The following is a 23,939-nucleotide window of genomic DNA, read 5'->3' on the forward strand; positions in this document are numbered from 1 at the left end:
ATTTTTCCTCTTTGATAGGGTTACTGGCTTTGTGAAAAGGGTTGGGGGAGAGAGTAGTCAAGACATATTTTAGTTAAGTTTTTACACACTCCCACAAGATAGTCTTATGGCCAAACAAGGAAAATGTATCTAGATGACATTTCTATAAGTTGTGTTCTGCAAGAGGTGAAAGTCTATTTCCAGAGAGTATCTATCAGTGGTTTGATGTTAAAATGGGAGGATGAATCCAGAATGGATTAGAATTGAAAATGACCTTGAGAAACCAAACATTAGTCTGAAATCAACAAGATGCAATTCAATAAAAGACACGCTTTTGAAGTATAACCTTCATGGATGGAAAAATCAAATGCAACTACAAAATGGGGAATACCTGAATAAGAGGTTCTACCTGTGAGACAAATATGAGGGTTATGGTGAATCAAAAGTTAAATATGAGTCAAGAATATGATACAATTATGAGAAAGTCTATTGTAATTATGGGATGTATTAAAAGGAGTGTCAGAGAAAGTCATTGGAGAAAATTATCTCACTCTGCTTGGATTGGGTGAGATCTCAGCTGGAGATCTGTGTCCAGTTCTGGGCACCACACCTAAGAAAAAATGTTGACAAACTAGAGAGGAAAGCAACAAAAATGTTAAAGGTTTGGAAAACCTGACCTGTGAGGAAAGGTTAAGAAGACTGGGTAAATTTCATTTTGGGAAAAGAAAACTGAAGGGTGATCTGATAACAATCTTCAAATAAGGTAAGGGCTGTTATAATGAGCAATACGCTCAGTTGTCCTTTATGGCCACTGAACAAAGGAAAAGAAGTAATGGCCTTAATCTGCAGCAAAGAAAGTTTAGGTTAGATGTTAGGAAAAGCTTCTAACTATAAGGCAGTGTCTACACTTGGCCAAAATTTCAAAATGGCCATGCTAATGGCCAAATCGGAGAATACTAATGAGGCACTGAAATGAATATTCAGCTCCTCATTAGCATGCTGCCGGCCGCAGCACTTCGAAAATGCCGCATTTCGATCACAAGCAGCTCATCTACACGGGGGTTCTTACGAAAGGACCCCACAGGCTTTGAAATCCCCAGCGAGCTGATAGGAATAAGGGCATTTCGAAATCTGTGGGGTCCTTTCGAAAAGGGCTCCGTGTAGATGAGCTGCTTGTGATTGAAAGGCGGCACTTTCAAAGTGCTGCAGCTGGCAGCATGCTAATGAGGCACTGAATATTTATTTCAGTGCCTCATTAGTATTCTCTGATTTGGTCATTCGCATGGCCCTTTTGAAATTTTGGCCAAGTGCAGACCCGGCCTAAGGGCACTAAAACTCCGGAATAGACATCCAGTGATGCTTGTAGAATCCCTGTCACTCAAGGCATTTGAGAATAAGTTTTTACAAATATGTTTCAAAGATAGTCTAGCTTTACTTGGCTTTACTTTACTTTACCGTTTTAGAAAGAGAAGTGGACGAGCTGACTTTTATATTCAAATTCGGCACATTAACACATGGTTTAAATCATGATGGGAAATTTCTGAGTCATTATAGGGGCTCGTCTGCATACTTGGCTCAATCTAATTCTTGATCTTCCGCCCCACCCCTCCACTCTCTGATTTGCTCACCTTGATTATCTTTTTCGGATTTGTCCTCCTTGCTTACTGTTTTTGGTTCTCTGTGTCTTAAATATTGAGTCTGTTCTGGTCTGGCTATGGTCTGAAGAAGTGGGTCTGTCCCACGAAAGCTCACATAATAAACTATTTTGCTAGTCTTTAAAGTGCTACTTGACTGCTTTTTGTTTTGATAGTGTATAGACTAGCACGGCTATCTCTCTGTTACTATTTGGCTTGCGTTAGTGCAGGGTGCTGACCCAGATGACTTCTTTAGGCCACTTCCAGTCCTACATGTCTGTGAGTCCATAAGGCTACGTGAAAAGGGAGGTACATAGAACAGAACAATGGAGCAGTGCTTTGTGACTGAAAACTGAATTACAGAGGCTGGGTCTACACGAGCCCCTTCCTTTTGAAAGGGGCATGTTAATGAGCAGGTTTGCAAGATGCTAATGAGGCACTGCAATGAATATGCAGTGCCTCATTAGCATAATGGCAGCCACGGCAGTTCGAAAGTGTGGTTTTTCGAATTGCTCACTGCCCGTGGAGACGGGACCTTCCATAAGGGCCCCCACCCCAGTTTTCAAAAGCCCTTCTTCCTATCTGGTGACTGGAAGAAGGGCTTTTGAAAACTGGGGTGGGGGCCCTTATGGGAGGTCCCATCTCCACGGGCAGTGTGCAATTTGAAAAGCCGCACTTTTGAATCACCGTGGCCACCGTTATGCTATTGAGGCACTGCATATTCATTGTAGCACCTCATTAGTATCTTTCGAACCCGCTCATTAACATGCCTGTTTTGAAAGGAAGGGGCTCGTGTAGACACAGGGAGACTGTACAGATGAAAATTTCAACATCAAAGGAAGGGGCATGTAAATACAGTGGATCAAAAATGCCAATGAGGCATTTATAGGAATATTCAGCATCTCATTTGCATAATGGTGGCCACTTGCCGTGTTGAAAGGGCTGCTTTCGAAATGCAAACTAGCCATGTAGACAGGGTTCTTCCAAAAGATAGCCCTGCTTTTGAAAGCACCCTTCTTCCTAATCTTTTTCAGGAAGAGAGGTGCTTTCAAAAGCAGGGCTAGCTTTCGAAGGAACCCCATCTATATGGTTAGTTTGCATATTGAAAGCAGCACTTTCAGTAGAGTGAGTAGTAGCCATTATGCAAATGAGGCGCTGAATATTTATATCAGCAGCTCATTGGCATTTTCGATCTGCTGCATTTACATGCCCCTTCTGGAAGGGAGGGGTAGGGTAGACATAGCCAATCTGTTTTCATGTTAATCCACATTCACCAACATCTGCCTTTCTTTTTCAGTGCATCCCTCTTATAATCTCATGCTTCCACTATGAGGTAGTTTGGATGAGCTGGCTTAATTTCATTCATGAAATATTAAAAATACTTGGCAGGATTTTGGCTGATCATGTGCTGGAATGCAAATGTCATGATTTTTTATTTGGCCGTATTAAGGAACATCTCGTTGTAATATGCTTCTGGAAACACCCAGAGCTGTGAGCAGCTGTGCTACACCGCTGCCTCAACCAGAAGGGATTTTGCAGGAGATTAGACTGTGGCTGCATCTTCACTATGAGATAAAATCGAATTTAAAGGAGTTAGCGTGATGCTAAAACATCATTGTTGTCACTGTAAATACCATTAGCTTGACTTAGAGAGTCCTAATACAGACAACAAAATGTCAATATTACCAGATGGGTATAGCATCAATTTTGAATCAAGGTTGATGTGGAAGTGCCGTATCTTTAATTTGAATTTATTAGCCTCCAGAAGTGCCCTGTATGTATCCCACAAAGCTACACAGTGACCTTCCATGTATGGCCGCATCCTTCTCCACTTTTATCCATCCAGGTGCCAATGTCTGCAGAGGATGCGCAGCAAAGGGAACCCAGGCAGGTTTGGGGAAGGGCTGAATTCTGTTACTGGGTGCTTTGAATTCTGGGATACTGCTTTGCATTCTGGGATTCTAACATGAAACACCCACAAGCAACCAGGGCTAAGGCACTCTGGGATAGGTACCCACAATGCACTGCTCATGCAGTTGAACTTGCACAGGGTAATGGGGACACAGAAACTCGACACAGAAAAATGATGGGTCGAATTTCGAGCAGGTTTGTGGACACTTAAATTCAAATTTATCTGGTGGTGTCGCCCGTGTGTCAGTTCCCTGAGACACCAGTCTGTTTTCCTTATCTGCAAATTTCTTGAGACTCTACCAGTCTTAACCTTGCCTAGCAGGTAGTAAGCAATGAACTCCAGCCCCCTCTGAGCTCTTCGGAGATAGGTCTCTGAACTGCACAGCACTTATATGTACAGAAGATATTAAGTTTGCAGCTTTATTATAGGATCACAGTATAATAGCACAGCTTATTATCTTATCTGGTGTGAGCACATGCTCTCCTTCAAACACAGCAATGAGTTGATTTACAGTAAAAATAGAACAAGTTTCTTAACAAAAGGACATAGGTTAAGTGACAGCAAGTATAAAGAATAAAGCTAGAAATGGTCACAAACAAGGAAAAGTAAAGATACACTTTCTAATATCTAAGACCTACTTTAACAAGCAGCAGTCTTTGTCCATAGTACTCTTACTTGCCCGGCGATAGCTGTTAACTCTTAGCCAGGGTCTTCAAAGCGTTCAGAGTGCTGGTTTTCCTTGTCTCTACAGGTAAAAGACATCTTAATTTTTTAGTATGTCCTTCTCTCTCAAGGTCTGCCCCTGTTTTCAGGGTGACATCGATCCCCTGGGGTTCAGTTTCCTGCCTCCTGTCAGGAGCCAGCTCCAACTTGATTAAGGTATCACTGGGGTGCTCCTGTGTGGTGCATCCTGATGCAATTTTACAATGTAAATATCTTCTTCCTGCAACTCTTGATACAAATGAATAGCCCATTGAATTTGGCTACACCTGGTTTGCGGTGTTAGACACTGTTTTTTGTCTGGAGAAAACCTATTTATGAACTCCTGACATGCCTGGTTTAAACATCTTTTAGTCACAGACTTTAAAGGATTATATCAGTGAGTAGCCATAAAGTCACCCCCTACACTGTCATACACATTTCACAATGCTATTATTGACCAGTGTGTTAATTCAAATAATGCTTTACTAGGTATATTTTGTACCAATGACATTGCAGTAGTATGTAGGACACTTTAGGCTCACATTCATGCCTCAGCTCAGATTATGCAGTTTTCATGTTGATCAACAACACTGAGCCATGAATGCAAAGCAACTGGCTCTTTTCATAGACTTTTGGGAAACAACTGCCTTTGCAATCTGCTCACACTGATTGTCCTGGAGCTGTCTGCTCTGATGTCTGAAAAGATGCTACCTTCCCCTTCTCTGGGTCCAATGCTCACTCCCTAGACTCTGGACAAGAAGCACACTCCTGCATCTTCACACGCCAAGATAAAGATAATCAATTCCAATTCCCCAGAGGAAGAAATAAGCAGTAGCAATTGCTGTTACAATGGAGTAGTGAGGACAGATTTGCAGAGCTAAATGGCTTGCAGTGGAGTGGTTGAATTAAATTGGAATGGAAGGACATGCAAGAAGAGGATTTACAAGACATTTTGCATGGAAATATGTGAAAAGATTTAAAGGTCTTAAAGAAAGTTTTCAAAAATGAGTTTACAATCTAAGACTCTAATGCTTATTGCAAGTCAATGGGACTTATGAAAGTAAGGAGACCAGATAGCTTCAGAGCTTGGTAATTGCATAAAGAGCTTTCACTTCTAGATCACCGATCCGGGTGCAGCGCTGCTAAATAAAGACTCAGTGTTAGCCAGTCATGAACTTCTTTACATGTCAAGTTACTGTTTGCCACACAGTAACATCCCATATGATTGCTACTACAATACTGTGAAAATCATGAAGTGCAGTTTAGCATATAATGGCTTCAGAACCTAGTACACTAAGACTTTCTGCAGGAATTTCACAGCACTGCAGCAGTGATCACAGGGGATGTTACTGAGTGACAAGTTGGTGCTTCATACCCTGGCTTGCTGTAAAGCGACTTGCTGTGTAGACAAACCCTAAATGAAATTATTTCAGTACAGTAATCCCGTCAGTGGCTCCTACATGCATTTCTACTGGGAATCTCGTGAGAAAGGGACAGAAATTAATAGACATGGTGAATGTAGTTGCATCTTATACTACCTAAATGTGATCCCTTGGTGCAGAGTTGAGGCTCTTGTGTGATGTGAGGAAACTTGCAGAGCTCCTCTGGTTCCTGGACTATGGAAAGAGGTCATCTCTCTTCTGGTATGTTAATCCAGCATCTTTCACAAGAGTTTTTAGTGCATATACTAATTGGACTTGACTGAGGTTTTTTTTTCTCAAAACTTTGCTGAGATTTTACCTGCATAACTCCCATTAAATTCAGCAGGAGTTGCTCAGCCAGAACACTTCAAGTCTGTATTGCTGAATGTGTAGTGTTTGACCTCTGTGTACATCATTATGCAGATAGCTCTGGCAGTAGCTGCTCTAGAGGAAATGCTTCATTTTTTGTGACTCATTCTGTAATCACCTTGGTCTGCCATGCCTCTGTCTTTGGCGGGAAGACAGAACATTCTTGGTGGAGGACCTTTAACTCTGGAACGTGCATCTCTTTCATCTGCTAGACCCATTCTATTGACATTGTGCAGGGCATGTGTTATGAGACTGTGTATTTGCTCAGGTGTTTTCCTGGGGTGAATCCAGGGCAGAAAGCATGTTAATCCTTTGTGTGAGGGAGAACAGTTTTGTTATTGTTGCAGTTGTGTTTATTTAGATTTATTGTTTTGTGTGTGTAATTATTTACTGTTCTTGTATACAGGTGGAGGATATCAGGCATGTGATCTGTAAATTGAAACATAAGTAAAATCGAGACATCTCAAATAAATAAGGACGTACCTAAACTGTGGTTCAGTATGTCAAAATTTATGGATTGGTCATGGGGGAAAAAGGCAAAAGAGCCTCAGAAGTCATGAGTATTTTATCTTACATTTACCCTGCTTATCTGATTGGCTGTAATGAACACAGTAGATATGATCCACCTCCAGGTGAAGTCACTGGAAAGTCCCTCACTGAGCTTAGAGGGAACAGGACTGACATGCTACATGCATTCAGCACAAAGGACAATCTATAAAACATCAGTAGTATCACACCAAGCCGCTCAGAACAACACCATGCAACCCAGCTTTCCAGCAGTCCAAACTTTCACTTGTCAAATCCTGCCCCACAACCACTCCAACAGTACACTGATCCCGCCACTCAAATCAGAAGAGTGATTCTACTATACTTAGGCTGTGTCTACACTAACAAGTTCTTTTGAAAGGTTTTCCAAAGAAGGGGGCAGCCACAGAGCTTCCTACAGCTGAAGGAGGCAGGTTTCATCTCCTCCGTACTACTGGGAGTGTCCTAGCTGCAGGCTCCTGTTAGTCCCAGCAGGGCTGGGGAGAGACAACATTTCCTTTTCCCCTGCATGGTCAGTGTCAGGGGGCATATCAGAACTGCCTCTGGGTACCTCCCCTGGCTGTAAGAAAATTCACAGCTCCTGCCTTTTGGAGCCTCTGAAGGCAGCAAAGAAGTACCTTCACGCCAAAGGCAGCCTAACCGTGGAGTTTCCTCACCGCCAAAGGAGGTGCACAGAGGTGGATCTGATCTTGCCCTGAGAGTGGATGTTCAGGGGAAGAGAAAGTCCCATCTCCCACAGCCCTGCTGAGACTAGCAACTGGAGCCTGTTGCCCAGGAGGAGCCCCTGACTGGGACCCCCAACCTTACCCCACCCTCCCTCTTCCAATAGCTAAATTTCATGGGGGAGATCTGATTTCACAGCACGTGAAGCACTTCTCATGGCTGTGAGTTTGGCAGGGCCCTGCTCATGTATAATATTTTTTCCACCCAGCATGTTTCTTGCAGTTCCTGCCTCCCATGGATTGCTGCTCCATAGACATGGAGAGAAGTAGAGCCCAGATCTTATGTCCATCTCTCCAGGTCCACTTTGGGCTGCTGTGCATCATCAGAGGCATAGGGTTGGAACAGTTCCTGTACTCAAAGCTACATTTCTGCCTGGCTTTCTGCTCCTTACACATTTCCCCCTTTCAAGTTCTACCCCCATCTCCACGTACTTGTGAAAAGCTCAGGTAGAATCAGGCTAGGCGCACTAGGTTTATTGTATTGTTGATACATATAAGTCAGTTCCACAAAATTCCATCATCTCAGTTCTACAGCAGGGGCCCAGAATCGTGCATTGCTACAGTCAGATTATGCTAGACACAACATGCTCACTTACCTAAGCCATTGTACATAGGGAAGTACTTAAAGCTGATATTGGCTTTAGCTTGATGAAGCAGAATAATTTGGGTCTGTTTGTTTGTTCCAGCACATTTGATCCTAGTAAAATATCATACAATTACTGCATTTCAGACATCCTAGAGAGCTTTGCCTGGTTTTGTGCTTGGCTGAAATTGTCATCAATGAAGAGCAAAACAGATTTAAGGATATTAATGGGTACAATACATCACAATAAGGTGAATGTTTCTAAATATGCACCATGGAAAATGGATCTATATTTTACGAGGTATTATCATACTTAGGGAAACAGCAGGATGCACTCCAAAGCAGTGTTTCTTCAACTTTTTGAGACCACAGAACACCAACCAATAATAGTTTTTATGTGGAACACCCATGAAAATTTTCTTCAAAAAATTGTTGCCAGACCAAAAAAGAAAAATCTAAACAGCAACAAGTACAGCAAAAAAAAAAAAAAAGTAATTCAATCAAGTATCATAGTAATGAAGAGGTAACATTGTATCTGTTTAAATAACAGAAAATATGTATCATCTGTGTATGTTATCAAAAAAGTGTCAGAGGCTCATGGCATACCTGCGAGTTGTTCACAGAACAGCAGTGTTCTGAGGTATGTAGTTTAAGAAGCACTGGCCTAAAAGACATCATAGTAGGCCAAGAACATCACTCTTTGATGAGAAATGTCACATTTGTAAGTAAGCATTTGGGTGGCCACATGTACTCTTGTTCCTCCTGCTTTTTGCTTCTTGTGAGTGATGTGTTGCTCCCTCTTTCCTCACAGTTAACGCTCCAGATAGATAGTTATGCTTAGCTGGAAGAAGCTGTATTTGTCAAATACTCATGGCAGCTAACGGCTATATTTTCAGGGCTCCTCTTTCAGTTCCACCTGTCTTGCTTCTGCAGGCTGCTATGGCAAAGGGCTGGGGTTATGGCAAGATTTTTGCCTCAGTCCATGTTGGGGAGTATTAGACCCTTGTGGAGTGCAGACAGTAAGTGGAGCCTGTATCCCTTTGAGCACCAGCACTGCAAGTTATACAGACCATGCAAAATAGGAGGAAGGCTCCTTGATTTCCCTACTCATCCCCTGTTCACCTTCATAAGGCCCACCTTCAATCTGGCTCTCAGTTTTTCACCTGCTCTTTAGGCAAACTCACAGATTTCAATGTGAATTTGTCTGGTTTAGAGCTAGTTTATGCCTTGAGGTATAGCCTGAGCAAATGGCCTGTCTATTGCTTCACTTCAGGGAGTAGCTCCAGGAGGCACTGTGCTTCAAAACTGGCAGCTTTCTGAAGCACAATTACTTCTACAGTCTCCACTTGCTCTGGGAAGTTATGATAGAGTAATATGCTACTATCTAGTATGCAGAGTGGCTGGCAGACTTGCCAGTCTCCTGGGCAAGATGGGAACCCATTTCCATGGCCACAGAAGGGCCAGGTCCTTCTGGAGAAGAGGCAGGTAGTAACTGCCCACAGGCAGACTCGAATCTGGGACTTCTGGAGTTTCACACAGGTGCCTCTACAGCTTGAGCTGAAGGCCAGCTGGCTCTTAGCTTAGGCTGTGGAGAACACTTGTTCTTTCTCTGTGACATGGTCTCGGTACCACTACATGGGACAGTTAACCACACCTAGGTGTATGGATTACAGTCTCAGGGGCTAGCATCCACCAGCCAGCCTTTCAATGCCACCTGCTGGGCACTGCTTGGGGCTCTGGCCATGATTTCAAAGGGCTTGGGGCTTTCAGCCACCACTGCTGCTGAGGTAGTGTTGGTGGAAGCCGAGAGCCCGGGCCCTTTTAAATCTTTGAGCCCCAAGGAAGTTGCCCCTTTTGCCCCTTCTGTGGGTGACCCTGCCTGTGGTGCAGAGTTCTTCAGGACAGATCACCTGTACTGACTGGCAGGTTCATGAGTGGAGTTAAGGTTCTGTTCTGCTCACTCCCTATCTTATTCTTGTATGCGCAGCCCCAAAATGTGTGTATCTTATGCTGAGCCATTAGTGGTTTGCTTACATCCCTGTGGCAGCACATAGTTCTGTGGAGAGGGTGAACTTAAAGAAAGAATTTACACCGATATGTGAGCTCCAGGTTAGGTCCTAAATATTCTTGTTGTTCCTCAGGCAGTTAGCCTGTAAGGACTTTCATATTTTTTTGTGTATGTATGCGAAAAAAAAAAGTGTTTTCCTTCTCTGTCTCTGGTTTTGCTTACACTCCTTTCCACTCTCCTCCAGGTCATGGGTATGTGAATATCTGTGTGTCTGGGTCCCATTGTTTGTTAATAATTATTACTTCCTTACATGCCCATTTACCCAAATAAACATCCAAAGAAAACTGCCCAACACTAGGGAATTGTTAATACCTCTTACATAATGACAACACCACTGATGTTTTAGATACAGGAAATCTAATTCACAGGAAGAAAAAAAGTCACCATGTGTAGACTGAGCACAAGAGAATACAGAGGTCACATGAAAGTGAAAAAATTCTCCAGGGACAGAAGGAAAGATACATCTAGAAATGGCCATATCCAAGAAACGAGGCATTAAACATAAGACACAAGCACCAGAGAATGCGCATCTGACAAAAGCAGAGTTAACAACTGAAAAAATGTTCTGTGAGGTATTAAGTACCCTCTAGGTTCAATAGGTGTGCCACACTTTAATGCATCAGACCTCTTTTAGAAGGATGCAGTCAGAAATCTGGTTAGCTGGCAGCAAGTGCAGGCCTGCTGGAGATGTGAAGGGATTGTACATGCTATGTAACCCTAGCTACCTAGCTACCAGTTGACCTCTGTCTGGTGGATTCACCATCCAACTGGGTTTTGGGGGCTAATTCTAGTCAGAAATCAAGATGAAGAATATTTTTTTCTTTTTAACTTTCAGTTGAAAATTATTGTTTCAGGGCACCAAGGTGAAGACAAAAGGAGAGTGGATACATGGGCAATACTGAAACTGTTGGCCAAAATTCCACAGCTGGAATGAATATTTTGAGTGAGAAGATATGAAATGAGAAATAGCTTTACTTGACTGAAACTTAGGAAAAGGGAAGAAAAGAAAATGCTGTTAAAAATTACACCTCTGATTGAGAAAAAACAAATAATTCAGCACTTTATTTGCAGTAGCTTATAGGCTGGCATTTTCTTCCAAGATTGAAAAGAGACATTTTCAAAAAGAAAAAGCTTGCATTAGAAAATTCACTTTTAAACACCCCCAACGAATATTATTTTTTTTTACTTTTATGAATTTTTCTGTATCTTTCACAAAAATGCAAATCCCTGTGTCTACACATGCCCCTTCCTCTCGAAAGAGGCGTGTTAATGAGTGGGTTTGAAAGATGCTAATGAGGTGCTGCAATGAATATACAGTGCCTCATTAGCATAATGGCAGCTGCAGCAATTTGAAAGTGAGGCTTTTCGAATCGCGTGCTGCCTGTGGAGACGGGACCTTCTGAAAGGACCCCCCCCCCAAGTTTTTGAAAGCCCTTCTTCCAATCACCAGAAAGAAAGAAGGGCTTTCAAAACCTGGGGGGGGGGTTCCTTTTGGAAGGTCCCGTCTTCACAGGTGGCGCACGATTCAAAAAGCCGCACTTTTGAATCGCCGCGTCTGCCATTATGCTAATGAGGCGCTGCATATTCATTGCAGCGCCTCATTAGCGCCTTTCAAACCTGCTCATTAACATGTCCCTTTCGAAAGGAAGGGGCACATGTTGACCCAGCCAATGTGAAACACAGAATATTGCAATATTAGGAAAATTTTAGATTCAATATTTTAATGGGAAAAGAAAACTAAGTATGTAATATTAACTGTATTTGTGAAACCTGCCACTGTCTGAATTCAAACATCTAGTCTTCATCCAAGCTGATTAAGAACTCAAGTAAAACCACCTCTTTGTTACATTATAGCCAAATAGCTAGTAGATACAAATTAAGTATCTTTTAGGCTCCCATCGTGTTTGTACACTTCAGTGGTTCCTAAATACAGGGGAGGTTGGGGAGTGAGATACAGGGGGAATTCACTGTTTCTTTTACGAGAAAGCTGTGCCCACTCAAGACTAGTAGTGTCCAAATATTGTTGTGATTAAAGGGAGTCTTCATGTCTGATGTTAAAAGGGTTGGTTGTCTGAATCCTGTCATTGGTGGACAGGAATCTACTGTAATAAATGCCCTTATTGGAAGCCTCAGCCAAAAGGCCAGGAACTGAATAGAATAAGCATGATGACTCAACCACCAGAGATGGTCTCTCCATCACTTGGCTGAGATGTGGGGCGGTGTAGGAAGAATGCAGTTCCTCTGGTTGTGTTGTTCTGGTCTGATGGATCAACAAAGAGCTTTTGTAGCTAATGTTACTGATCTTACACTTTTCATGGTTCCTGACATGAAAATGCAAAAGTATTCTCTGAGAAAGCCAGTCTAATCACATATTGTTTCTTAAATGGACACGCACATGACTTTGTCAGTGAAATCTCACTTTTCTACATAGTTTCATCCACATCTGTACCGGTCTGTACAGATGTTGATGGATCTGTGCTTTTGCTTCAGTGTATATTGCAACATTTTTATTGCATTCCACAGGTCCTCCAGTAAACGTTACTTGCAATATTTTTATCAACAGTTTTGGATCAGTCACAGAAACAACAATGGTAAGTGTTACGATGCCACTGGCAAGAAAACAACAGTACTCGATATGTTATGAACAGAACCTGTCAATTTTTCTATTTATTGTTCAACTTGCAGGTCCTCCTGTAAATGTTACCTGCAACATATTTATCAACAGCTTTGGTTCAATAGCAGAAACTACAATGGTGAGTGGGACTGACCATTGAAGCCATCTTGTGAAGGAGTGGGATGTGGCATATAGTAGCGCTATGATAGATGTGGGCATAGTTACTGAGATCATAAGCTACTAAAAATGTACATATAGAATTAAAATACAAAAACTTTAAATACCATAGTGCTAAGGTTCAGAAATAACCACTGTTGGTGGTTGCTTTTTTGTCAAAAACAATGCTTTAAATAACAAATAATTAGTCAATGGAATAAAAAAAAAAGATGTTACTGATGTAAATAAATGTATCCTATGGAAATATACCTGGAAATCAAAGCTAAGCCTATGAGAAATGTGTGATGATTCTGTCTGAAATTTGCATGATAATGCCATAATTAGAGATTTACCTAATTTAGTAATCCCCAGAGCTCTAAATTAGGTTGTGTGAAATTTCTGTAATAAAATGGAAATGAACCGGCTATCACTCCTCTGATGTTAGATTTTGTTACAGATAGGAATCTTCGGCTGTGTCTACACTAGCCCCAAACTTCGAAATGACCACGCAAATGGCCATTTCAAAGTTTACTTACGAAGCGCTGAAATGCATATTCGGCGCTTCATTAGCATGCGGGCAGCCGCAGTACTTCGAAATTGACACGCCTCGCCGCCGCGCATCTCATCCCGACGGGGCTCCTTTTCAAAAGGACCCCGCCTACTTCGAAGTCCCCTTATTCCCATCAGCTCATGGGAATAAGGGGACTTCAAAGTAGGCGGGGTCCTTTCGAAAAGGAGCCCCGTTGGGATGAGCTGCGCGGCGGCGAGGCGCGTCAATTTCGAAGTGCCACGGCCGCCCCCATGCTAATGAAGCGCTGAATATGCATTTCAGCGCTTCATTAGTAAACTTTGAAATGGCCATTTGTGTGGCCATTTCGAAGTTTGGGGCTAGTGTAGATGTAGCCTTTGTGTGAGTCTACACTAGGAACTAACTTCGAAGTTAACTTCAAAGTTGGGCTCCCTACTTCAAAGTTAATTTTGAGGGGAAAAAGTATGTGGACTCTCTGCTGGCTACTTCGATGTAGCGCCTAACTTCAAAGTTAACTTCGAAGTTAGGCACTACATCGAAGTAGCCAGCAGAGAGTCCACACACTTTTTCCCTTAGTTTAAAATTAACTTTAAAGTAGGGAGCCCAACTTTGAAGTCCTTACTATATTCCTGTGAATGGAGTAGTGCCCTACTTTGAAGTTTAACTTCAAAGTAGGGTGTGTATAGATGCTCTGTTTTGAAGTCTGTTACTTCCAAGTTATTTTTGTAGTGTAGACACAGCCTTTGGCTGGCTTCACCGAAATGTGTGTGAATCTACAGGTCCAATCTTTGCTACTGTTTAGTGAATTTGGCCAATTTATGGTTTTGAGCTTGAAATCAGGAAAATCTCAACCCACCCTCAGGTAGATTGTGACCATTTCCCCCCATATTTGCTCTGAGCATTTCTTTTTGTTTGAAACTGTCAACTCAAAGCAAAACAGAGTGAATGGTAAGCCGTACAACTAGGTTCAAGGAAAAACTACAACAAATTCTTTGCTGAACTTAACTGCCGAGCCCCTATATTTCTACTATAATTAAAAAAAGAAGAACCTGAGAAAATATTCTGGTGCATATGCTCCCTTCCGGTGCACATAACTCCTGTTAATGTTGAAAGGACTTTTTAAAAAATAGTATAGCACTCCAGACAGGTAACCTTCTGCCATCATTAATGGATTGTTATTCTACAAAAAGGCCTGTCGATTTTGATGAGACCACACAAGGAGTGAAAGTACAGGGAACTGAGGGTGGTGGAGTATCATTCATAACATATTAAATTTTCAGCCCATTCTGTAGAAATTAGATATGGGTTGGAGCTACAGGGTGGATTCATATTCTGAATACTTGACAGTTCTGGAGTATTTGGACCCAGGGGTTTACTTCAGTCTCTGATAGATAAGAATTAGCAATACCTCCACATTTGGATTCGTATTTAAAATTTCCCTGTCTAAAAATCAGGTGTATTCACACCTACAATGAAATGAGACTACAGCTCACTCCACAACAAAATCCAGTTAGATTCCTGTGCACTATGTTAATGAAGAAGCTGTGAGCTAATCTGTAGCAAGCACTTGGTAGTTCTGACATTGTTTTCTTAAGTTGCTTTATGGCTCCATCGAGGCCACCAAGTTCCTCGTATACCTGCTGAAGTCAACAGCAGTAGCGTCTTCTCAGCATTTTGCAGGATCAGATCTTTATAATCAACCTCAAAAGGTTGACTATCTATAAAAAGACATGGCAAATCAAAGACTGCTTTTAGGTCACGTGGTTATAAATGTTGCCCTGTAAGGTCTGCATTCTGAAAGAACAAATGTATCTTAGCTAGTTAGTCAGTAGCTTATTTAAATATTTATTTAAATCAGTCCATCACTTTAGGGAAACATTTTCAAAAGCACTACAGAGATTTAGGAGCTGAAGTCTTACTGAAGCAAATGGGACTTATACTCCTAAATCTTTTGATGCTTTTTAAAAAAGACATCTAATTTTTCATTCAAGGTGAACTGCATTTTTAATAGGCTTGGTAACTGTCTTACATAATATGAAGAGAGCATGGCTCTGTTATAAACAATAAAGGGCTACAGCAGAGTGGAGAGAGTAGAGGTTATAACTTATCGCAAGGTTTTTAGCCTATGGCATGCAGACCCATGGAGATCCACAGTCTATATTTAAAGGATCCACACAAGGTGACTATGAAAATAAAGTTTCAGATCCCAGCAAAAACATTTGGGTGGTTTTTTTGCTCAGTCAAAAGTATATGAATATCTCAACTTACAGGTAAAAATCTAGAAGTGATGCCATTACCATCAAAGCCCTCAGTTTAGTGCGCTTCCTCACTCTGTGTGAAACACCACGATGAGCACATGGCACATTTATAGCTGAATTCTGTTGTCAGTTTTTAGTCTAAGACTCCATGGCAGAGGTCCATGGACCACAGGTTGAATTTCCAGAGACAACAGTTGCTTTAAAAAATTTCAGGGGTCTGCAAATGAAAAAGGTTGAAAAGATCTGACTTACAGTATTTATACAGAGTCTTTAAAAATGACCTGGTCAAGAAAAACAAAATAACATTGAAACAGAGAGGTAGGGAAAGATAAGAATGCTGCGTAATTTATAACAATCAACAGACTTTATTTTCAGTATCCTAAAGTCTTGGCAAGATTTGCTAAATTGGAAGGATTCTGAGAAGAAAGTTCTATGCACATAGTTGTGGGTTTTGCATTCAATCACATATTTGTCTGTTGGTGTTAGCACAGAGAGAGAGAGGCACAGCATTAAGTAGAAAAAATCCTGCACGTCACTGGCTTTACAAGATGGCATTCAATGAGAATATTTGCACGATCTAATGCAGATTGCATTAATTAGACTCCTTCATTGCTTTGATTAAATCCCCTCATTTCATTTTATTATCTATCAAATATGTTAATGTGCACCTTTTCAATGTTCATTAACACATTCTGCTGAAAACAGCTAAACACTCAAGTAAATGAAAACAAAGACTGTTGGCTTCCTTGTTTTGCTTTATTCATAATAATGAATTCTTTTTAAGTGGGTGCTGTTCAGCCGTTTGATATTGAATTTTTTAATACTCTTACCTCATTAATGACTAGTTTAGAGTGTGTATTTTAAAATGTTCCTGAAGGCTGATATTAATTACTGTTCATCTCCTCCATTTTCCAAAGTAAATTTAATTATGTGGTAAAAAGTTTTGCATCCCTTGTGATAAATATTAAGGGGTTTCTTTTGCCAGCTAGGACTCATTTTGTTCTCATCAAATGCTCTGGATGATTTTGACATAACATTAAACTTAAAAAAGAAAAAAAATCATAAGTAGATTATACTTCAGATTGAAAATCAAAAGAAGATGCTCATGTCTCAGAGGAACAAAATTCTTAAACTACTTGGATTTTAAGTACTAAAGGGTTTTTTTTTCAGAACACTTCTTTGAAGAGGCATCTTGAAAACCTTTGGGAACCAAATTTTGCTCTCAAATGATTTCACTTGAGAAAAGGCAAGGTTTTGGGCCCAAGCCCACAGTATTTGCTCAGACACAATTCTTATGAACATCAACATTATGAGCATCCTTTTTGACTTCTCTGTAGGGCTGATACAGAAATGAAATTCACCCTTGTAGCCCAGCATAAGTTCCTTCCCACCTTTAAGTCCACTCAAGCCCTCTTTTGAAGGTTTCAATGGAGCATAAGTGGGGGACATACCTTGTGTGTGTCCCCGCCAGAGGAGTGAATTTCATGTGTTATGCACAAGTTCCAATATATGCAGGAAACCAATCTGATCATGAGTAGAGTGGTCGACTGGGCCCTTGGTCCTTAACCAGTTACACGTTCTGTGTTCACAGCAAGCAGTGGTTTTGAAATGACTCTATAGTTTGACACCTTTGTGCTAAAGATGATGGGATGGTGGGAAACTGAAGGTGATTCTGTATTTTGTTGATGAACTTTCTCTTTTTTTTTTTCTTTTAAAAAAGCTTCATATTAGCCCAACTGCCCTCCCATTTTAGTCAGTGGGAGTTTTACTGTTGATTTGAAAGAGAACAGAGTTAAGCCGAGGCTAACCACTTTTCTTACCTGATTGCTCCTCGTCTTTACTGGAATACTTTAGCTGTGGGATTTTTTTAAATATTTTTTTATTTAGAGTGGCATGAATAAATTTAAAAGTGTGTGTTTATGAAAAAATATTTTTAAAAATCCTGTTTATAAAGCACAGCTTGCAGTACTACTGTGTGTTTATTCTAAATTCTATGGAATGATCCAGAGAGCTAGAATGCAGCCTTCTTAATGTTTCTGAATTGTAATACACAAATAGGACAGTATCATTTTTTTTTTATTCCAAAGGAATTTTTTTTCCTGTGAGGCTGATATACATTATGCCAAAACAATGATAGATAATAAAGGGCCTAATACAAAACCTTCTGAAGTCAATGGTTTTTTTTTTTTTTTCATTTCTTCACTAGCCTTTGGATCAGGTCTATGATGAAGAGTGGGCCAAACACATCCCTTCATGTAACTCCACCAAAAAATGCAGAGATCCAGTGGGGATGAATTTGGTCAGCTGATAAGATAACTATTTTGACTGCACTTACACATGCAGAATTCAGCAGTAAAGCCTCAGTATGGCACAAAGACGAGACTAAAAACCACCGATGAGTAATCTATGTCAAACTGAGCAACGATTCCATAGAATTCAGTTATTCTTTGTAGCTAAGTATCCAGGAGGCAGGCAGTTAGTTACTGCCCTTGGAGAAGAAAAAAACAGATCATAGATTGACAAACTAATTGTTAATTCTAGAAATGACTAATTGCCAGGATATTTTATTGCTGGTGTGTACTTGAGTCTCTGGTTGACATGTGAGGTAAGTTCTCTGCTTCAGTAGTATTCCACAAACTTACTCCAGCACCACTCAGCTCTGTCTTTATAACCAGTAACATGCGGTAGAACTTTGCAGTGGCTGCATGGACAGTGTCATCTTTTCGCTAGCAAAAAAATGGGACACCAAGTTAGCTACTTAGGCCCTTAATAAGCACATGCGTTCCATCAAGCACATAAATAATCCCGCAGAAGTCCATATATTCAAGGACTTGATTGATTCAGGGCCTTACAACAGCTCATTTAACACAGGGGTCTCAAACTCAATTTACCTTAGGGCCAGTGCCAGTTCTAAAATCCTTCTAGTGGGTCAGTGGGCAACATCTCTGTCAGGGCCATGGGAGAGCCCAGGGTCTCCACCCATTCTCCACTTTCCCTGCCCCTGTGTGTCCTCCAGGCCCACCCGCCGGCCTGTATGCTCACCCCGAAGCAGCCCCCATCCCTGCCTGCCAGGACTGCGTGATTTAACCTCCCCCAGGGCCCCACCACTACAACTGGCTGTGCAGTGGGGCTAGAACCACTTCCCGCTGCTATCTCCATGCTGCTGCTGGCATGTCACTGTGGCCCCAGGGAGACGAGTGCATAGCCATCCTGTCCCTAGGTCTCCCATACTCAGATTAGACTGCCGGGCCCTGGGAGGGATGGGGCTGGCAGCAGTGATTGTCCCCCATGCGCACTCACCAGGGCAGCAGGAGCTGCTGGGAAGTGGTGGACTTTAGATGGCCTCCAGGCCATAAGTCTGAGACCCCTGATTTAACAGCTCCCTGCCAGTTACTATCAATATTTAGAATTTATATAGCACAATTCTCTGGCCCTCTTCCAAATGCTTTGTGCTGCTGGGGTTGGGTGAAGCAGCTGATTCCCCCAAACACCTGAATCAAATCCTTGGGTGAATAAAGCCGTTGTTGGTGGAATGCAAAAAGGCCCCATGGCATACAGAGGGCATAGCTGGGAGTAGAACTCAGCATGCTTGGTTCCCAGGTCTGCGTTCAGGCCACATTTCTGAGATTAGCAAATGCAGCTAAAATTTGTAAATCAGTTCTTCAGCTGGTGTAATGCAGCCCTCTGGGAGTGATTTAATACATTCCACCAATGCCTGACTTCAGGAATTTAGCAAATAATCCATATGATTTCAGAAGAGAGTACTTCACAGGATGATATTCATAGCAGCAGCAGCAACAACAACAACAAAGCAAACAAAATAAAACCCCACTGTCTCAAAGAAATACAAAACGCTAGCCAGGATACTGTATCATTGTACTTAATTTACAGGCTGCTAACATTTCATACCCTTCTGCTCACCCGGTTACCAAGAGGAAGCAGAGAAAGAAAACTGGGACTACCTCTGCAAGTTTGTGGTTCATTTTAATTGCTCATCAAGCCTGGAAGCAAAAATAATTAGAGACAAATGGTGGCTATAATAATGCTATTCTGCTTCTCATGGATGTGTTCAGAGAGAGCATTTCCAAGCATACCAAAATGATTTATCTGAATGTTATCCTTACAGATGTGTCAATAAAGGATCATTTAAAGCTGTTGGTAGTTAAATTCCGGTTTGGTATAATGTATATCATCCTATACAAACTCTTTTACAAAAAAGGACTTTGCAATTCATTCCTTCTAATATAAATGAGAGAGTGTTACGACTGATGAAAGCATAGCATTTACATAGATATTTAAGAAACTTAAAGGCTGCAATGATATAACTGAAAAATTATAGAAGTTTCCTGAAAATAAAAAAAATCCCTCTGCTTTCATTAAACTTCAGTATGTGTCCAACTTTAGTGAAATTAAAACCACTCACATAATCGAATATATAAAGTGATGTTAGCACCTCCCCTCTTTCCAGTACTAATTTTGTAGTGTAGTTTCATACCTTTGTAGTGGAAACAGTGCCTTGCATATTTAAAAGATAATTATTGTGTTTCTAAGCAGAGAAAACAAGAGAAGGAGACACCTAGAATTTGTATCCTTATGTAATGGCAATTTAGAACTCAGAATATATATTTAATCATAAACCACATAAAACTCCATGGCACAGAAGAAGTTGTACTTGGCTGTGAAAAAATATATATAGGAATATCTTTGAAAAAACCTATCAGTCCCCCTAATAACTGACTACCCTTGAGCTAGCCTCCCACTACCAGCCACTTATTACTCTGAGACACTCATTCTTTGCTCAAACCTACCCATACAATTTTTTTAAAAAATTGCTTCCAATGCAATCATGAAACATTATCCTCTGGTTTCAGAGAAAGCTTTGTCAGGCATGGTGCTTGGAGCTGTTTGAAATGTTTTTGCAGTTCAGCGTCACGCTTTTCATCAGGAGCCTCATGAGTGATCGCCAGGAAACTCAAGTTTGGAGGGGCTTATTCATCTGAGTTTGCATGTTTGGCAAATAATGTACTACATCACGAATCGTAGGGAAACTATTAATTCTCCTTTCAGTGACGATCATTTTTAGACTGTGCAACTCAGTGGCCTTAATAAGCAAATGTCAGTACTTACATTTTCCAAGTCCAAAGCATATTGCAGCCATTTGCATATATTCTAGGTACTGCAGAACAAATTCTAGATGCAGGATTTTTGGGCAGAAGATGGAATTATTTTGATTCCCTTTTCATTAACCTATTTCTCCATTATCGTTATTAATATCCTTAAAAGTTCCTTGAAATGAAAATATTCAAGCTGAATGATATGTGGATGTCTGATAAACTATTCTCAGGGCAGTTGAATGTAGGTGGTTTGATTTCAGTTAAATATATGACAACAGCAACAAAGCCAGAAATGCCAGAGCTGTATTTGCTAAGCATGGGAACTTTGTAGGAATGATAATGCAAAGAATATGTGGGGCAGTGTGAATGTCTTTCCTAACAACTTAAATTGACTTAGATCAGGGCCTAAATTCTTTTATAACATTCCTTGTTAATGGCCATTTTTTGCCACGGTGTTGTAGTTATCTCTAAATGAAGCATTTAATAATTGCTATCCTCCCAGTTTCAACTAAAAGACTACTGGGCAGAAGAATGCAATTAGCGTAAAAGATAAGTAGAAAAGATGTACTTTTAGTAGAAAGTAGAAAAGCTCAAAGAATTAGAGATGACACAGAGATATACAAAGGTTATACCATAGATATACAAAGGTTATACCATAGATATACAAAGGTTATGAACAGGAAATCAGATGGAGATATAGTTTCTCCTATCACATAATCACCTTTCATGGAATTAGTACCTAGCCCCTGAGCATTAGAATCTGTTGATTTATGGATTGCGAATGATATAGTTAAGTAGCTCTTTGGGCTAGTTGCATATTTTCCATTTTACACCGTGATTACTGAACACTGTACAGCTCATACTACTTCGATATTTCTGAGCTACAAGTTAATCCAAAATATCACAGAGGGGATTGTATAATATTATGGTTGTAGTGGATATTATTTTCATTGGCAGAAAAGGGGCTATTGGTTTTGATTTGGAAAATGTATCTGCGGCACTCGTTTGGTGCAATATGCCACTTGCCCTGCCTTACTTTTATATAGCTCTCTCATTCAAAAGGAAGAGCGATAGGTAGATCACTCTTATTAGATCATCGGTACAGCACTGAGCCTAAAAATCATTGTGAGCTTCAGGAAATTTAAAATGAACCTCTCACCTTTGCAAGAGATTGACTTTGTGTTGCGGCATTTCTGTAGGACTACAGAGTGAACATCTTTTTGAGACAACAGTGGAACGACTCACGCCTGGCTTACAGTGAATACCCCGATGACTCCTTGGATTTGGATCCATCTATGTTAGACTCAATTTGGAAGCCTGATTTATTCTTTGCCAATGAGAAAGGTGCAAATTTCCATGATGTTACAACAGACAACAAGTTGCTGAGGATTTCAAAGACTGGGAAAGTGCTATACAGTATCAGGTAAACCAGCTGTTTTAGTTCTTAAGTTCCCTTGCTTCTATGCCTTTCTTGACATGGTCAAACTTACAGAATTTGACGATGACAGAATTAAGAATTACATTATTCATTTTAGTTGTCCATTCTATACTCCTTAGTGAGACATAAGCTCAGCAGAATAGAAGGAAATACTCTTTCGTTCCCTTCTGTGATCTTTTAGTTTTCACACATTAAAAGATAAGCGGCACAGTGGTATCGCCTATGTATCTTCAGCAGGGCTGAAAAATGAATGGGTTTAGCATCCTACTGATACGCATAAGTAATTCCCATGAGCACCAGATGGAATTACTCTCCTACCTGGAGGAGAAAAATCAACTTTTCAGTCTTTTTTGGGCTGAATTTTAAAAGGAAAGAGCAAATGCTATTTTAAATGGCTGAACGGCATTTTAAGTGAAGTCATAATAACTATATATGCAATAAATATGAAAATCACCCATTTATCTGCTGGCTTTTGCATGCATTTAAAAATCAATGGAATGGCTTTTTACATTTGATACCAAGTGTAATGCAGTGTATGTCACGCTGATTGAGTTTAGGCTGAGTTAATAAATACCATTTGACACAACATAACTTGATGTGACCTGATGAAATGAGACACATGCAGGGAATCCAAATGATAGTTAAAAAACAGGATTTCTTAAGAGTCTGCTGCAGCAAATAATCTACAGTGCTCATTTGACATGCAAGTTAGTGTGCACTTTTATTTGATTAATTGCTTAACACTTATAATGGGATCTGAAGATGTAAAACACTCTAAATGCTATTACAGTTATTACAGAAATTAATCATAATTTCTGAATTCAAGCAGATTTTTTTTGCAGTGCTTGGTTTATATAATGTTTACACTCTTTCAGGTGTCTAACTAGTTGCTTGAGGAGCTGTTTCTTTATGAACTTGAACAAAATTCCTATTATCTCTAATGGGAGCTATTCATGTGGAAGAGCTATAGGAGAGTGAGATATTTCATAAAATGGATACTTTTGACTAGGCTTTCTTAAGCTTGTGGAAACACAGATTTTTTAATAATGGATTATTATTGTTCTGTGTAATGAGAAAGTTGATTTGCAGTGGACAAAATTTTATGCCTGCTCTATTTACTTAATGCCCATGGAAATTCTGTAATAGGAGCACCACAGTATGTGGAAGGGTTGGTAGATAATGTAACTGTTCAGTGAGCAGAATTTTAAATTGGCATATCTTCGCAGTAGGAGAAAAAGAGCAGGATGAAAACACAACTCACAGAGTGATATACCATGTCTTAAATATTCTGTCACGTATGGATATCTCTTATTTAATCTCACAAAAGAAATGAATGCTTCTGTTCATTTGAGTGACATCAGGCACCATCTTACTAGAGGCAACGATGCAGTTGGGTGCCATTCTGAGCACATATGGATAATTTTCCTGACATTTCTCCATGCTGCAAAAGTAATATTTCAAGCTGTCCTGTCCTATTTGTAAAAATCGCAAACTAAATATAAGTTAAATGGAAGTAGAGTAAACATGACTAATCTTTTGTGCTAAGAAACAGTGTATTGTTTCTCATTGCCATTGCACAGCATTAGCGTACATTGTACCTGTTGTTTGTACGCCACAGCAGCGTGTTACTTACGCATTAATAAAATTTACAGTGAACAGAACCTATGGTTGGAGGATAAAAGAGAGTTACTCGTTAGAAGCAATTTAAAAAATAATTGTTTAAATCTATTCTCTATATAGTGGCCTTGACTGATCACTGTGTAACTCAAGTGATTTTAGTGATGTTGTATTGGCATAAAACTGAATTAATGCAATGACTTGTTAACCCCATTGCATTAGGATGTTACAGCTGTAATTGCTATGCCATTCTCACTACCATAATCACAATACTTAA

General features: G+C 40.4%; 1 protein-coding gene across 2 annotated transcripts in view; it reads left to right on the top strand.

The window, feature by feature from the left end:
- Positions 1 to 23,939, top strand: part of GLRA2 (glycine receptor alpha 2) — a 175,645-nt gene that overhangs the window by 16,671 nt on the left and 135,035 nt on the right. The window contains exons 3-4 of one of the 2 annotated variants that reach the window (XM_074983351.1): positions 12,460 to 12,527; positions 21,807 to 22,030. In XM_074983351.1, the coding sequence (XP_074839452.1) occupies positions 12,460 to 12,527; positions 21,807 to 22,030 (292 nt within the window). Of the gene's footprint in view, positions 1 to 12,459; positions 12,528 to 12,621; positions 12,690 to 21,806; positions 22,031 to 23,939 lie in introns of both variants that reach the window. The other variant, XM_074983352.1, reaches the window with a different exon arrangement.

This window comes from Carettochelys insculpta, chromosome 1 (assembly GCF_033958435.1).
Source record: "Carettochelys insculpta isolate YL-2023 chromosome 1, ASM3395843v1, whole genome shotgun sequence".
NCBI classification, from domain to species: domain Eukaryota; kingdom Metazoa; phylum Chordata; order Testudines; family Carettochelyidae; genus Carettochelys; species Carettochelys insculpta.